The 16,309-nt window shown below is 46.1% G+C and overlaps 1 protein-coding gene across 1 annotated transcript in view; it reads right to left on the bottom strand.

Annotated features, from left to right (window-relative positions):
* DHX32 (DEAH-box helicase 32 (putative)) overlaps positions 1–16,309 on the bottom strand; it is an 864,748-nt gene that overhangs the window by 784,652 nt on the left and 63,787 nt on the right. The window contains exon 2 of the mRNA XM_069611492.1: positions 2,131–2,324. Within this exon, the coding sequence (XP_069467593.1) occupies positions 2,131–2,324 (194 nt within the window). The remainder of the gene's footprint in view (positions 1–2,130; positions 2,325–16,309) is intronic.

Genomic DNA, 16,309 nt, shown 5'->3' with positions numbered 1-16,309 from the left:
ACTCACATTTCCTTCCCCCAATCATGGGAGAAGGGAGAATTGGGCCAATGACAAGTAGAGAGGGGCAGGTTTAGCTAGGCCCAGGCACACACGCATTTTCAAAAGACATAAAAAGAGCCACTGGAAGCTAGAGAGGGATTCAAATCCAGTTGCTGCGGAGCATTTTGCTGGACCACACAACATCCAGAAGATACCAGTTCCAGACTCACTCCAGCTACATACTCCAGAATCTAGAACTTATACTTTACAACCTAAATCAGAGGCCTAAAACCACAAGCTGAGTTCTCTGCAGCAGGCCTCAAATCATTGTAAGCTACTCACAGCCGGGCGAGCTGCTTGAATCCCTTGCCAAGAACTTTTGCTAGGACCAGTGCAGAGATCCATGAGCCATGCAAAGACCGCTGTATCCGGACAGACCAGACCAGTGCCAGACCAGACCGTGCAGAACCGCAGACCCAGAGACCAGATCGCTGTGAAGTGCCGCTAGCCAAATTGATCGGATCCGTGACGAGACCCAGTCCTTCCAAATATATTGTGAGTACAGCTAGGACGGGGCAAAACCAAATCTCTTAGTTTAAAGTAATATAATTCAATCTATTTAACCTCAGTAGAACTGCCTCCTTACTGTCACCTGTCATTTGTAAAGCTGCACCACTGTCATTTGTCAATTCTGCAGCTGCAAAGCTGTCACCTGTCATTTTGAGTTTACTTAAAATCCAAAAAACGACCTTTATTTAATCGTCGGTATCTCTGGAACCGTTTGGGCTACGAACTTGGTTTAACTTTCATCTGAAAGCTTAGAATCTAATCTTTCCAAGAAGCATAGAACCGACTCCCTACTCCTTATACTTTTTCCGCAATCACGATTCACGCACTCGCGAATTTTACCGCGATTTGCGATTTGGTTAAAAATCCAGCCACGTGTAACCATCAGCAGTCATTTCTTTCCTTGCTAAAAATTCGTTTGCCTCTTAATCACCATCTCTGAATCATTGCTAAAGTGAGCCTGAACTTATCCCAAGTAGCTACCACTCCCCCTGAATTAAATCCATTTTCATCATATTTCTCACTTCATTGCCATCACCTTTTAAAAGCATTTTGGGCCTGTGTTTCAAACTTCTATCTGTGGTCTAAGCTTGCTGGGGTGAACTGAATTATATTTGATTGCATTCCTAAGAACTGTGTGTGTTACTTCCATCTCCTTCCATTTCTTACATTGCATAGGGGAGGGGGGTGAATTGCCAGAGAAAAAGTGATTATTTTATCTTTTGCTAAAATCATATCAAGTATTTCTGTACTGCATTTTATTCCTCATTGCTTTTCCCTTGAAATCATAAAAGTCGTTTTGCTACTTTATCCATCCTATACTAACTCCTCATTGATTGTAAAGAAGTGTGCTAGTGCCAGATTACCCATTGTTGATCAACATCATATGTCTAAATGTACCATCAGATATTAATTTATTATAAAGTGTGATATATATATATATATATTGTTTAAATTCTCAAATAATGGCCTGGAAATATCGGCAGAGTAGGCGTGTGTAGATGGTGGGAACCTGGTCAAACAATGCAATGGCCCGGATATATCAATCCGAGAACACGTTCCTCTCACTTCTTACTCATTGCATTATTGTTTTACTTCACCAGGCCTTGCAACGCCTGTGAGCTGAACCCTAAAATGACTTTCTTCTTGTGACTCTACACAGTATGCAACATCCAATTGCTTGAAAGTTCATTTGAACTAAAAACAACAATAAATAAATAAATAATTGCTTGAATGCTTGAACCAGAAAGCCAAGATGCAATGCACCAGTAACAAAGCAAGGACGGGATGCAACAGTCAACAGACCAACTAGGAACATTACGTTTCCTGTAGCAGGAGAGTTCACTGTGTAGGGTGCAAGCATCCGACTAGAAATAGAGCTATTGCTGACCTACAGTAATATTTTCTGCAATGACAAAGGCTGTGTAGGTCCTATGGTTTTTGTACATTTTTACAAACATTACTGTTATCACTCAGTGGCATGTGGAAGGGTCCCCAGCATTTGTCCTACCGCAACCTTTCCAGTGTTTAACATAAATGTCATATTCTCTAGAGTCGGATGCAGATCACGTAAATCGCACAAACCTCAGAATGGTTTCACTGCTGCAGCAGCTGTCAAACGGAACCGTGTACCCGACCTCATGTCCAATATTGACATCCATCTCGTCAGCTACACGCATCGCCAGGCACATTGCTGTTTGCGTGTGTACCTGCGAGCAGGCCACCACTCCGTGTTGATAGTGGACGGAAAGGCAGTACTCTGCACACCACTCCGGGACCTGTAATGCAAGACAAAGGAGGCGAATGTGATGGGAGAAAATGTTCCGTTTGGCTTATAGCAATGACAACACAGAAAGCCATGTCAACCTTGGATTTGGGACACCGCATAAGCCGTTCCTTTCTGCCTGACTTAACTCTGACAACTGAACAGCACAAGTAAACAGATAATAACTGGCTGTTGTGAGCAGATGGCGTGGTCAGGAATGTATTACTGGGCCAAGTGGCAGACAGAGACGAGTTCACGGAAGAGCGGGATTCTGTCATTTCTCTAGTCAATGAGCCAGGGCCTCGTAGAGGTGACAGTGTTATTGCCTAACAACGAGGACGGAATTTGTCTCCAGGGAGGGGACGACGGCCTATGCCATTGCTGGGCTCCAGTGCCCACTAATGTACAAAATATTTTTGCCTCTGACAATGAAAATGTCCCATAAAATGGTGGGGAGCAAACATAAAATAACTACAGCTAATCAGACAGAAAGCCACAGGGTGTGCTTGCTTTCCTGCTATGAGAAAATGTGAAACAGGTTATTTGTGTGCCTGGCCCTCCCATCGACAGATGATGTCCGTAACACCTTCTGAATAAACTCGAACCAACTGTCCGGTTTTAACGCAGGTACCAGTGGGCAAAAATGGGATTTTAAAAAACCACTCAACATTTGGTTGCAAATGTTGACAATTATAAACTTATAAACTATACATTTGACTTGAAACAGATTATTTTGGATTATTGTTTGCTGTGTTTAAACCTATTGGATCGATGTGTTCTGTAAATTCTAAAGATATGCACTTGGCTCAGGTGACTAGAATGGCTCATTTTGTGAGTGTATAATGAAAGGTAACAGACTCGGCTAAGGATCAAACTGATGGTTTGCTTTATTGTATATAACAGAGTCCAGAGCAGTAGGTAGCAAGGTCCCCAAGAGCACCTCAGCCTCTCAGCTCCCAGCATCAATTCATCAGTAGAACCTCATGTTAGTAGTAAACACAACAAGAGGCTCTACAGCCAATGCTGGGAACTCCATTTTGAGTGTAGCTCACAAAGTTCCACAGCCAATACTGGGAACTCCACGTAGAATGTTGCTTATGTAATGATTCAGCATTCGCACCCGGAGAAGGGCGCTTAGCCAATCAAGTGGCTTGGATAGGGGTGAATTCAGTCTCCTCCTGCTGTTTCCAGCCACCCAAGGCACTTCCCCGGGTGACGCCATCTTTTATTTATGTGGGGATGCAATAGGTAGTCTCTCCCTGTTGCCTCCCCACCTCCCTGTCCCCCCACAATAAACCAAACCCCTTCTCCACCCCCACCCCTCTACCCCACTTACCTGCTGGATCGGAGCTCTGTGGTCTGATACCAGTGTTCCTCACACTCCCGGCTGCCACCATAGAAATGGAAAAGTTTTTTTTGTTTTTCCCTCTGGAGATTAGCATTGAGCAATAAGTGCAGTCCATCTCCCGGGAAAGATAAATAAACTAATTGCACCCCAGGCAACCCCCAGGCAAACCCTGGGGTGCGAACTGCAATCACACCCTAGCAGGATACAGGATGGTAACAGCCCACAACCATATGGCTGGCAGGCTGTTACTGGCCATGTATGCCACCCTGCTGGGGGCGTGAGAGCTACAGTAATGATCTGGAAACAACAGACCTAATATAGAACACACCTCCCTTCTTATAATCATGAAATAATACAGAAACAAAGGCTGCTACTTAACGAACGTTAACAATGAGGTTCCAACTAACTCCTTATGCAGTCAATTCCTTCCGCTTATCCCTCATACGCCTTCACATTGGAAAGCTTACCTTTATTCCATGCCCTCCCGTCATCCATGACTACTGCATCATCATATACTTGCTGTATCTTTTGTGGCCCCCAAAACCTTTACAGAATATCCTGCCTTTTTTCCCCCGTACTTGCTCCCCTTCCCAAAAATCACTCCTTTTAACATTCTTCTGAAGATCATACCACACCTTAATGTGTTCCCTGTCTCATTCACTTCAGTTTCCTTTCATCCCATTCCACAAATCTCGTTCATCCCAATCACGAGGAGAACATTGCACTATGCAGCTTCCTAAAACCTCAGCACCTCAAAGGGTACCAGTCCTGTGGATAACTGAACCCCATTGTCTGTCAGTAACTTACTGGGAAACCCTATCTCTGGATAACCTTTTCCAATAATTCAACCACTGCCTTCAAGTCAGCCTACCTCACCACCTGAGTCTCTACCCCCTTTGAGTAGAGATCCATTAGAACCAGATTGTACTTCTTGAGCCCCCTGTCACCAGCAAGAGCACCTAGAATAGCCAATGCACAAACTCCCAAGGTAAGCTGGTAAATTCCAATAGCTTTAATGGCTGGATCCTGCTCATCGAAATCGTGTCAGCATCAAGGCACACGCTGCATTAATTGACCATTGTTTTCAACATCTGAATCAATGACAGGTCACCAATAATCACAACAAAGCCTACCGTTGACCTTGATCATGCCTAGATATCCCTCATGACCGACTTCCAATTTTTGTTTTACTCCCAAAGGAGGCACTATTCTACCTCCCTTGCAGAGGAAACCATCTTCAGTGTTCAATTCATCCTTTACTTTATTGAACTCCTTAAATCCCAGATAATCCACTAGCCTATTCCATCTTTACTCCACTCTGCTAACAACATCCCTTAGCTCCACAGCCTGTTCCATTTCTGCATCCCACTCTTGCTTGATGGCCACTCACCCACATACCACAGACTTGTTCTTCATCTCCTCCACCTCATCATCACCTCTACCTCTTCTCCACCTCACCTTGCTTCGGAAAATAAATCTGCCACTACGTTTTCCTTACCTGCCACATGGTGAATGGAAAACGCATGTCCTTGTAATGGAGGTGACCCACCTGATGATCCTCTAAGATATTCCTTCCAGACCACGAGTTGTGGAAACTCCCACCAAAGGTTTGCAATCAGATACCAGCCCCTTCCTAGCACCCCCGCCACTCAAGGTGTGACCAAGATATTTCATTGATAGCACCCGTATCTTACACTTTACCCTCCTCAGCGTCAATGATGCCTCCAAAATTATACACATAACTCTGCTCAGTCTCAATTCATGTTCTCGCTCAGTACTTCACTGACTAGAATATTGTCCTGGAAACAAACCACCCCTTTGAGATCCCTAAACAACATGTGCATGTCTCTCTGGAAGAATACTGCAGCTGACACCAAACCAAATGGCCTCCTCTTTAATCGATATGTACCATCTTCAGTTACAAATGTCATGAGATCACACTAGCTAGGATGAAGCCTAACTTGGTGGCATATAGAATCAAGGTCAAGGGTACTAAAACCTTCAGCTCCCGCCACCAAATTGACCATCTATCCTCTGTTAGGAAATGGGTACCTGCCCACTGCAACACTATGATTCAGCAGTCTGAAATCCACACTCAAACGGATCTGTCCATTGGGTTTCCATGCCACCACAATGGGTGAAACCCACTTGGAAGCCTCCACCTAATCAATAATTCCCTCTGGTTCCAGTTTGCGCAACTAGCCCGTTGCCTCCTCCATTATACATATGCGGATAACACTCCTTTACTTTGCCACCACTGGCTCAGGCTCCTCGTTCAGTCAGATCTAATGATGTAAGCCCTTAAGCCATCCCAACGTCTCTCTATAAACATCCTTAGACTCCTCTTCCACTCCCCCTGCAACATCCTCATTCACCACTGCCACCATACTGGGAACACTGTGCTCCAGTACTATCCCCAAAACGCCGACCACAGTCATAAGTTCTTTGCACTCTAGCCTGGCTTGAAGAACTCCAGCAATGTCTATCTTCACTCCACCATATGCATTCGCTCTTACTGCAGGTCCTCCCTAATTAATGTGCTTTGCATTTAACTTTCCGTCCCAGTCCTTAGAGCTATTTATAGTATAATCTAAGCTAGAATCAATTAACATGGGAACTTTCACACCATTTACACTCATATTTGCATGGGGCTTCCCCCATCTTCTGAGTCGACTGCCTACTTGGCTTACAGAGAAATTGTCTCCTTCTGGACTTGCCTCACCACTCTCATCCACCACTACTGTGACTTCCCTCACACTCCCCTTTGAAACATTATCACAGCACCTGGCAACGTTCCCCTTCTTACCACACTTCCTGAAGTCCACTGTCGCAGAAGTTAGGGAGTTTTTCTAAAGTCCACATATGGTAGGACTTTATAAAACTATCCCCTTGGTATACAGAGCTCCAACTTCTAGTATAGGCCTGTACCACTCAAGATTTTGGTAGGGTGGCAGAGCAGCCAAGCTTATCTTAGGAAGGAAATGTGAGCTGTAGGTTAGTACAAATAATTTATAAAATACATAGGCCCAACAAATCACTTACACGCTTGGAGTTATGCAAAAAAGTTATGCAAAAAATAGTTATTTATTTTATATATCCAAAAGGCAAAGATAAATATTCAGATAGGTTCTGTTGTAGGAATAAAATGAATGAACACCAACAATAGCAAGTAAGCACTTTTTAAACAGATTGGAGGGAAAGTAGGTAAGGCACAGCTGTAGAAAAGGCAAAGTGCCAATTGATTATTCAATTACAAGTAGGTAGTAAGCTTTTGTTGGTCAAAAAGGTTTCAGGGACTTCGGAGAATGCTCCCTGAATGCACACAAGCATTAGGCCTGGGCGAACGCGTATGGGTGAAAACCCAAACACTGGAATCAGCACTCCAGCAACAAAGATCAACAGAACAACTCATGGTAAGTATTACCAAGAGTCTCACAGTACCTGAGGAGTGATGAAGATGATGAGTTGGACGCCTTCACAAAGCAGCAGCTACATACCCGGTCTCCTGTTCCTTGGTCATGGTGATGAAAGGAGGGACTATTGAAGGGATTATGCAGCAGCAGTCAAGAGAGGGGACCCCCAGCAAGGGATTATTCATGCTCCAATGCATATGTGTTGTTTTGGTGCTTTTTTACAGACACCAATGAAGTATGGTTACTGCCCGTCCGATTCGCCTTGCTTGCTCGGCCCTGCACTCTGGTGAGAGGACTTTGAGGAGTGAAATCTTGCCTCTGGAGGTCCGGAAGGAGTCTACTAAAGTTTCGGCAGAAATTGCTTGTGGCAAGATGATGCACCACAAAGTGGTTGCAGGTTCCAGGGTATAGGCAGTTTGCAGCCCAGGAAGGTCACAGCATGTCGTGGGATGGCTCGATGTCCAGCTCGTCTTAGGAATGATTAGGCCCACTAGTCAAAGGGAGGAAGTCATACTCTTCAGAGCTTCCCTGTCAATTTGAAAACAGGGTTAGGACAGCAGTGGTCACTTCAGCAGGCTTCTATGGTTGCTTGAAGGTGCTGCAGGTGTCTCTGGTCATCAACTTCTTCAGATCTTCAGTTCCAGTGGTCGACTGTCTGTGCACCAGGATCCTCACCTTTTATCCAGGAACCCAGCCAATCAGCACTCATGCTCCATTCAAACTTTAGGGGGGGGCTGTCCTATTAGGACAGCCAGCCTCCCAGTTGGCAAAGTGTCAATTGATTATTCAATTACAAGTAGGTAGTAAGCTTTTGTTGGTCAAAAAGGTTTCAGGGACTTCGGAGAATGCTCCCTGAATGCACACAAGCATTAGGCCTCGGCGAACGCGTATGGGTGAAAACCCAAACACTGGAATCAGCACTCCAGCAACAAAGATCAACAGAACAACTCATGGTAAGTATTACCAAGAGTCTCACAGTACCTGAGGAGTGATGAAGATGATGAGTTGGACGCCTTCACGAAGCAGCAGCTACATACCCGGTCTCCTGTTCCTTGGTCATGGTGATGAAAGGAGGGACTATTGAAGGGATTATGCAGCAGCAGTCAAGAGAGGGGACCCCCAGCAAAGGATTATTCATGCTCCAATGCATATGTGTTGTTTTGGTGCTTTTTTACAGACACCAATGAAGTATGGTTACTGCCCGTCCGATTCGCCTTGCTTGCTCGGCCCTGCACTCTGGTGAGAGGACTTTGAGGAGTGAAATCTTGCCTCTGGAGGTCCGGAAGGAGTCTACTAAAGTTTCGGCAGAAATTGCTTGTGGCAAGATGATGCACCACAAAGTGGTTGCAGGTTCCAGGGTATAGGCGGTTTGCAGCCCAGGAAGGTCACAGCATGTCGTGGGATGGCTCGATGTCCAGCTCGTCTTAGCAATGATTAGGCCCACTAGTCAAAGGGAGGAAGTCATACTCTTCAGAGCTTCCCTGTCAATTTGAAAACAGGGTTAGGACAGCAGTGGTCACTTCAGCAGGCTTCTATGGTTGCTTGAAGGTGCTGCAGGTGTCTCTGGTCATCAACTTCTTCAGATCTTCAGTTCCAGTGGTCGACTGTCTGTGCACCAGGATCCTCACCTTTTATCCAGGAACCCAGCCAATCAGCACTCATGCTCCATTCAAACTTTGGGGGGTGGCTGTCTTATTAGGACAGCCAGCCTCCCAGTTGGAACTGTTCCAAGCAGGCTTGCCAGAAGACAAAGACCAGTGGTGTTTCGGGATCCTCCCCTGCTTCCTGTCCTCACTGACACTCTGGAGCCTTGGTAGGCTTCTCAAAGGATTCCGAACCAAGACAAAAGTCAAACCAAGACCTCCTCCACCCAGCACGGCAGAAGAAGGAACAAGAAGGGACAAGCCATCATGGCTGATGAAAAAAGAAGACAGCCACCATTTTGGGTCCATTGTAACCTTTCTGTGCATTACTGCTACTGTGAACACAGACATGGTAAAAAAAAAGACACTAAGTCAGTAGGATATATCTACTGCCACCAGCCATTCAGATGAGCTTGTCACTGTAAGCAGAAAGTTACAGAAGCAGTGAGAAAGGGGTACAGCTTAACCCATCAGCACTCCACATGAGGTGGTATGGGTAGAGCTCACAAAAGAAAGGGTAAGAAGGATTAAACGTATCCCCCTATCCTTTGGAAATAAAAAGGGAAGGTCAACACTGCACAAAAAGTGCTGTGTGCTGTAAAAGTAAATTACAGATGCCTTAGAAAATATGGAGGAGAGCATGACTCCATAACATAAGTATACAAATAATGAATAAGGGTTCGCATGGTGAGAGCAAAAAAATGAATGAGTGGTAAACATTGTCCCACTCATCCAGGAGAACAGTCAAAAAATCCCAGTAGTCCAGAAAAAAGTGCTGGGGGGGGTCTCACAAGTGGAAGAGATTTGGCATAAAAATGTAAGATATACCTAACAGCAGACAAGTCTCTGAGTTAGCAAAATGAAATGTGCTCCCACACTTAAAACATATCTTCACTTGATTGGACTTCCCTGTGTCTGAGGTCCCCTAATCAGCCTTCCCTTCTCCCCGCCCCTTGGAGCTCTGACTTTCCCCGCAGCGCAACAAAATATATGTGGGACGTGGGTACCATACCAATGTTTTCAAAGCTTCCCCTCTTCGCTATGTCAGAGCAGAAACAAAATATGTTAAACAATGCTACATTAAGCAGGGTCTTCATGAGGTCATTGAAAAGCCACCAGGTGTCCATAAATATTTTCCAGGGCTATATATAGAAGTTACCTCAGTGAGCACACTGCTACTCACATTTACAGTGGAGAAAGAAAGTGTTGGTGGATGCTCAAATTGTACTGCTTATGAGAACAGTAGGCACTTCCAGCCAATGGTGCAAGCCTTAGAGGCCCTTTAATGAACACTGAGAATAAACCTAATCAGCCAGCGCACTTTGTTACTGGAATCCTTTGCAGCCAAACTGCTTAAAAGAGACATCCTCTATGTGTGTCTTTCTTCAGTAAAATCTAATGCAGCATAGTAAACTTGGGCAAATAATCAGAATTCCAGGGGTATGGCAGATGTTTATTTCCAAACGCTTCCTTGTAGAATCCTATGCTTGTATACTGTCTTGGCTGTATTATATAGGCCTTTTAGGAGATGGATTAAATACGTGTTTGTGGAAGCATAGCAAAGTGAAACTTCCAAAGCTCGGTTGGAGGTATCACACATGACCAGGATATACCAGAAGGCCAGTTTCATTCAGTCTTGTATCTTTTACAAGGCTGACCACAAAATGCAGCATATTGGAATTTGCCGAAAGAACACAAGATTATTTTTCACACTTGCTAAACAAAGTCGGCCTACGGGAATCCTAACAGGAACATTAATGATAAAGAAATAGAATTGAACACCATTGTGGTAGGAGGCCTGTGCTATGACATGAAGTTTAGAATAAATGTGCAAAATATGAATATGCAAAGACTCATCTTCCTTCACGAGTCTTTAAACCAATGTGATAAGGGCAGCTTAATAAAAATACACATTTTTCAAAGTGCGTCTACTTTAATTCAAGATGTCTTGTTCACCTAATGAAATGATGCGCATGTTGCCCAACTCGGGAAGATTAAAAGCTGAGTGCAGGAATAAGAATATGTGACTTGACGAGTGCACACAAACTTCAGCAGCAGGATCCAAACCCACTGAGCGCCCTACCTGACTAGCTTTGTGATAATAATCAGGTGCACCGGGAGGCGGGCTTTATCTAGGCCCTGGAATCTTGTCACTCTTTCAATTTTCATCCAGCAACAAGCAGCAGAGCAGCAGAGCAATGTGCTCTCTCCTGGCCACCCCCTCCTGCCTCCTCCACTCATCTGAAATGGGATCCATCATGAAGGTAAGGCCATCAGTCCCATGAAAAAAGGATTGGAGGCATCCACTTATTTTTTAAAAGAAACATTGTGATTACAAGTAGCATAGTGTTTTTTGCATTATTTACTCTTTCACAATTAAGATTGCTGTTGCAGCAAAATGGTATGTGTTGTTTGAGCATCCTGCTTGCACTGTTGAAAGAAAATAACTTTTAGGCAACCTTTCTGCCTGCTTTCCTTGTCTCTGCCACCTTCCAAGATGGCCACTGCTGCTCCCTATAGTGGAGCCTGCCTTTGTGTGTGAGCTGGCCCCTGTGATTGGCCAATAGAATCTATTTCACCCAATCGAGTGCACCGGGAGGCGGGAGCCAGCTCCAGCATCAAAGGCCTTCATCTAAGGCCCTGTCATTTCCTGTCCATCAACATGCACTTGGAGGCTTGGTACCTCATCCAGGCGCTCTTGGGCTATGTGACTGCCCGCTCAGCTATCACATAAGTGTGGACTATTGCTATACTGCCTGCTTCATCCTCCGGACTTTGTGCCTCACATGACAATCTCTTTAAACTATCTCAGAAAGCACCAATTCTTTTCTTATGTCTTATTGTTTCCAAGCACCAAGCTATAACACCTACTTCCCTCCTGGGCTTTCACCTCCACTCTCTACACCACTGTACTGTTGTGCTGCTATACCTTTTGACCTAAAAGAAAAATCGTTTTTAGCTCTCTGCACACCCGGACTGTTTTGCTGATGTTTAACATCGTTTTTAGCTGTGTGCACATCTGACTGTTTTGCTGCTGTTAAACATCGGTTTTAGTTGTGTGCACATCCTGACTGTGCTGCTGCTGTTTAAAATCGAATTTAGCTGTGTGCACATCCTGATTGTTGTGCTGCTGTTTAATATCGGATTTAGCTCTGTGCACATCCTGATTGTTTTACTGTCTAAAATTGTTTTAGCTGTGTGCACATCCTGATTGTTGTGCTGCAGTTTAAAGTCGTTTTAGCTGTGCCCACATCCTGCTTTTCATGTGAATGTGCTGACAGGTTACCCCCTCTGTCCTCTATCTGGTCTGTTATCTGTTCCCGTACACCCGTCATCTCCCATTGTTTCTTCCCTACCCTGTTTGTGTCCTCCTGTGCGCTTGCTCCCTCCTTGCCTACCTCTTCCCATGTACCTCAACTGCGCTACCTGGTTAAGTGTGCCACACCATATGCCCCTTTCTATGGCACTTTCTATCTTGCCCATCTACTCTAATTGCTTCTCCATCACATATCCTTCACCTCTCACTAGGTCAGGCAGGAATAAACTCAAGAAGGACATACTGGCCTCCACCCCAGGCCTTCCTATCGCTGACACCTACGTCAGTGCTTCCGCCAGAGAGACACTCACCGACATCCTCTTAGTCGTTCCTTCTCCCGACCTATAGACTCTCCATATGGACGCTTTGCTCTCTCCTTACCCTTCCTCACACATAAATGGTGGCTCCCGCTGGAAGGCCCTTCTGGCCTCCTTTTCCACCTCCACGGCCATCATAAATGTCTATCGAAATGGTACCATCCTGGTACAATGGCCTGCAGCCAACCTCTTAGTTTTTGATAGGCTCCTTCCTCGCCTTATCAACTTTCCTTTTTCCTCCTCACTGGCTCCCTTGCCACCTACTTCTACGGCTGTCCAGGCTCCCCTGCCAACTATGCCCACCTTGGCTTACTTGCCACCTACTTTCCTCACCTCATCCCTCACAACTCCCCCTCTTGTCACTTCCTACTGTACAGCCTCCCCTGACTACTCTCATTACACTGACAACCTCGTCATCCTCTCCCACCCTGCTGCCCTGGCCACCCACTGCCGCCACATCTGGAGCCCTCTTGCCTCCTGCAGCCCCTCCCATATTGACTCCCTTGCCTTCTTTCACTACCTCCGCTTCTTTGCCCGCACCCTCCTTACTGACACCCTTGTCATCCTTGTCTCCTCTTCCTCCCCCTACCTGTATCTCTCAGCCACTCTTGCCGCTTATGGGGGGCCTCTGTCCCCTGCGCCCCCCTGAAAGTCCTTCAAAAGTGGCAACTTGCTCCATGTTGCCACACTAAACTCTCGCTCAGCCGTCAAGCACTCCTCTGACATCTGCCACCTCCTTGAACTCCCGGGCGTTGATGTTCTTGCTCTTACTGAGACATGGTTTAAGGACAGCTCTGTCACGATTTTTGACACACTTCTCCCTTAAGGCTACAAGATCCTCTCTGCGCCCAGGCCCAACGGGCCAGGAGGCGGAGTAGCCCTGATCTTTCATGAGTGGATTCCTGTTTCCATTATCCCTACTCAGGTCTTCTCCTCTTTTGAAAGCCTGGTCTGACTGCAGGCTCTCTCTCTCCCCTGCCCCCTCTCTTACTCTGGCCACCTTCTATCAGCTGCCTGGCCAGTCCACCCTCTTCCTCTCAGAATGGGCTGACGTGGCCTCTTCTCTCCTCTCCTCCTCTTCCCAACTCCTCCTGCTGGGGGATCTTAACATCCATCTTGACTCTCCAGACTCCTCAGGAACTTTCTACAACTTGTGTGACTCCATTGCTCTTTCCATTCTACCCTCTGGTCCAGCACACTTGGATGCTCTCATCGCCACAGACATCCCACTCTCTAGTCCTCTCACTTCCCCTCTCTCATGGACTGATCATTCTCTTCTCACTTGAAGCTCTCTTCTCCTCTTGCAATGCCACACCCTACACCACCTCCTGCCTTAAAGGTCATCCGACCCATGAAAAGAATGTCAGTGGCTGCCTTTGCCTCCACCTACTATCCTCCTTCTACTCCGGTGGCTGACTCCCACCCTGATACAGCCCTCTCTAATTTTCACCCTTCCATCTCCAACACTCTTGAGATTCTTGCTCCTTTCATGAGAGTCTGACTCAAGCCTGCCAAAAAGTACAACTCTTGGTACGAATCCGATCTGGCTGCCCTCTTCGAAGGCAACATAGACTCTGTATCTGCTCCAAGAAAAGAGTCTACATTCAAGCCTGCATCTCCATGGCATCTAACAACACGGCCAATCTTTTTAAAGCCTGCAGGGAGCTGGCCAACCCTACTACAGCCGCATCCTCTACTGCACCCACACAGGCCCTTCGCTCAGCCCTGGCTGCACATTTCACCACCAAAACACAGGACATCCTGTCCTCACTCTCTTCTGCTCCTCCTCCTGCACCAACATCTCTTGGGCCCCCTGTGGTTGCCCCCACCCTTCCTCCTCTAACCTCCTCCCTCTCCAGAGTCACACCTGATGAGGTTGCTAGACAAGTCTGGTCTATGAAAACCTCTTCCAAACAAGTGGACCCCTGTCCCCCAAAACTCCAGGCTTGGCTGACCTCTGCAACCTCTCTTTCACCACTGGTGTTTTCCCCTCTCAAGCACTCTCTTATGCACCCTCTGCTCAAACAACCTTCTGCCGACCCGTCCATCCCGGCAAACTATCGCCCGATCTCCATCACCCTTTTCCTAGGAAAACTCCTGAAGAAGCTGGCTATCACTCAACTTACCCTCCATACTGAATCTGTTGGTTGTCTCCATGACTATCAGTCTGGCTTTAGTGCATCCAGAGGCACAGACACTGCTCTTCTGAACACCCGTGAAGACATGCTCTAAAATCTTGACACTAACTCTCCCTCTGTCCTCATTCTTCTCGATCTTTCTTCTGCTTTCGATACGGTAAACCACAACATCCTGATCACCCGTCTCAGTGATACCCTGGGCATCACAGATCAGGCCCTGGCTTGGCTCGCCTCCTTTCTCTCTCACCGGAACTCCTAGGTGGAACTCGGGCCTTTTCTCTCCTCTACTCTCTCTACTCGTGGTGTCCCCCAGGGATCTAACCTTTCACCCTGGTTTTTCAACATCTACTTGGCCCCCATGGCCCATAGGATTTCTACCTTTACCTCTAACTTCAGTGTTATGCGGATGACACGCAGCTCTCTTTCAGGCTACCTTCGGCCTCCACCTCGCTTATCCTGGAATGTCTATCCGCAATTCAGGCTTGGTGTGCTGCTAATGATCTCTGCCTGAATGCCAGTAAGACATAGATCGTACTCATTGGAACCCCTGCTCCCGCTTTCCCACTCTCTCACTGGCCTGCCTTCCTTGGCCATGCACCCTTGCCTATCAATGAGGCAAAATATCTTGGGGTCATCTTCGACTCCACTCTCTCCTTCTCTTTTCACATCTCAGACATCTGCAAAAAGTCCAACTGCCAACTGCACCTCCTCAGAGGTATTCTACCTTTTCTCACTTTCCCCCAGAAGCTCGCCACCTCGAGAGCCCTGGTTCTCTCTAGGCTTAACTATTGAAAAAGCCTCTTTCTCAATCTTCCTACTTCTACTCTCCATCCTCTACAACTCATCCAGAACAGAACCACAAGACATATCTTTGGCCATAAGCCCTGGGTCCGCATCTCTCCGGCACAGAGAGATGTGCCGGATGTACCTTCACTCCCTTCAAAGACCAGAGGAAAAGAACATTCAGCAAGGTCAACCACAAAGAAGAAGCCTTGGCTTAGGGCCAAACTAATGAGAGATGGTAGGTTAATTAGCCCAGAAGGCAGTTGTCTGAAGTTGTTCCCTTGCACCTGGGTTTCGTTGCTTATGTGCTGCTAACAAACCAAAAGTCTAAGGTTGGAAGAGAGTGCCAACCAATCATGAAGGCCAATGCAAGGGTGGAACATACATTGTTGCAGAAACTTATCTGCTGCTCTTGTTATGCTATTATCTGTATTTTACGTAGTTAGCGGAGGTTCAAGGAATGCCCACTAGAGAAGGGGCATCCAATGTTGATACTTACACCCATATAAACTATAGGTATACGTTTCCCTTAACCAATCCCTCCGCCCAACAGGTTTTTACTGTTAGCTACATAGGATGATGTCATAGCTGACGTATGTCGAGGTATAAAACCTTTGTGTAACTGAAATGCATTGAGCGTGTGTGAACTGCAATCTGTTTGTTCACCAGGTTTCCCTACTTTGTTGAACTGATAATAAAGTAGTCTTTTGCCATCTTCCTTGAGTCTGCCCGGTTATTTGGGCCTGAGATCCTTTGTTGTGGTAATCCCATTCGGCATGTGGAATGCACCAGGTGTCCTTGCACACCATTATTAAGTATGTCTTTTTTAGACTGAGCCGAATCAACCTGAGTTGTTTTTTATGCCAATATTGATGGCACCACTTTGCTGTAATACCACCATTGGTCATAAGAGCTGCAAGTTTGAGGATTTAGAACCCAATAACTGATTAGTCTCCATTTCTGGTTTCATTGCATTCAAATAACTAGAGTTTCAAACAGATTAAATTCACTTAGGCAAGCTGTGCAAAGAATCTAGCTAT

This window comes from Ambystoma mexicanum, chromosome 8 (genome assembly GCF_040938575.1).
Source record: "Ambystoma mexicanum isolate Mex_15411 chromosome 8, UKY_AmexF1_1, whole genome shotgun sequence".
Taxonomy (NCBI): Eukaryota; Metazoa; Chordata; class Amphibia; order Caudata; family Ambystomatidae; genus Ambystoma; species Ambystoma mexicanum.
This window is presented reverse-complemented; position numbering and strand designations above follow the sequence as displayed.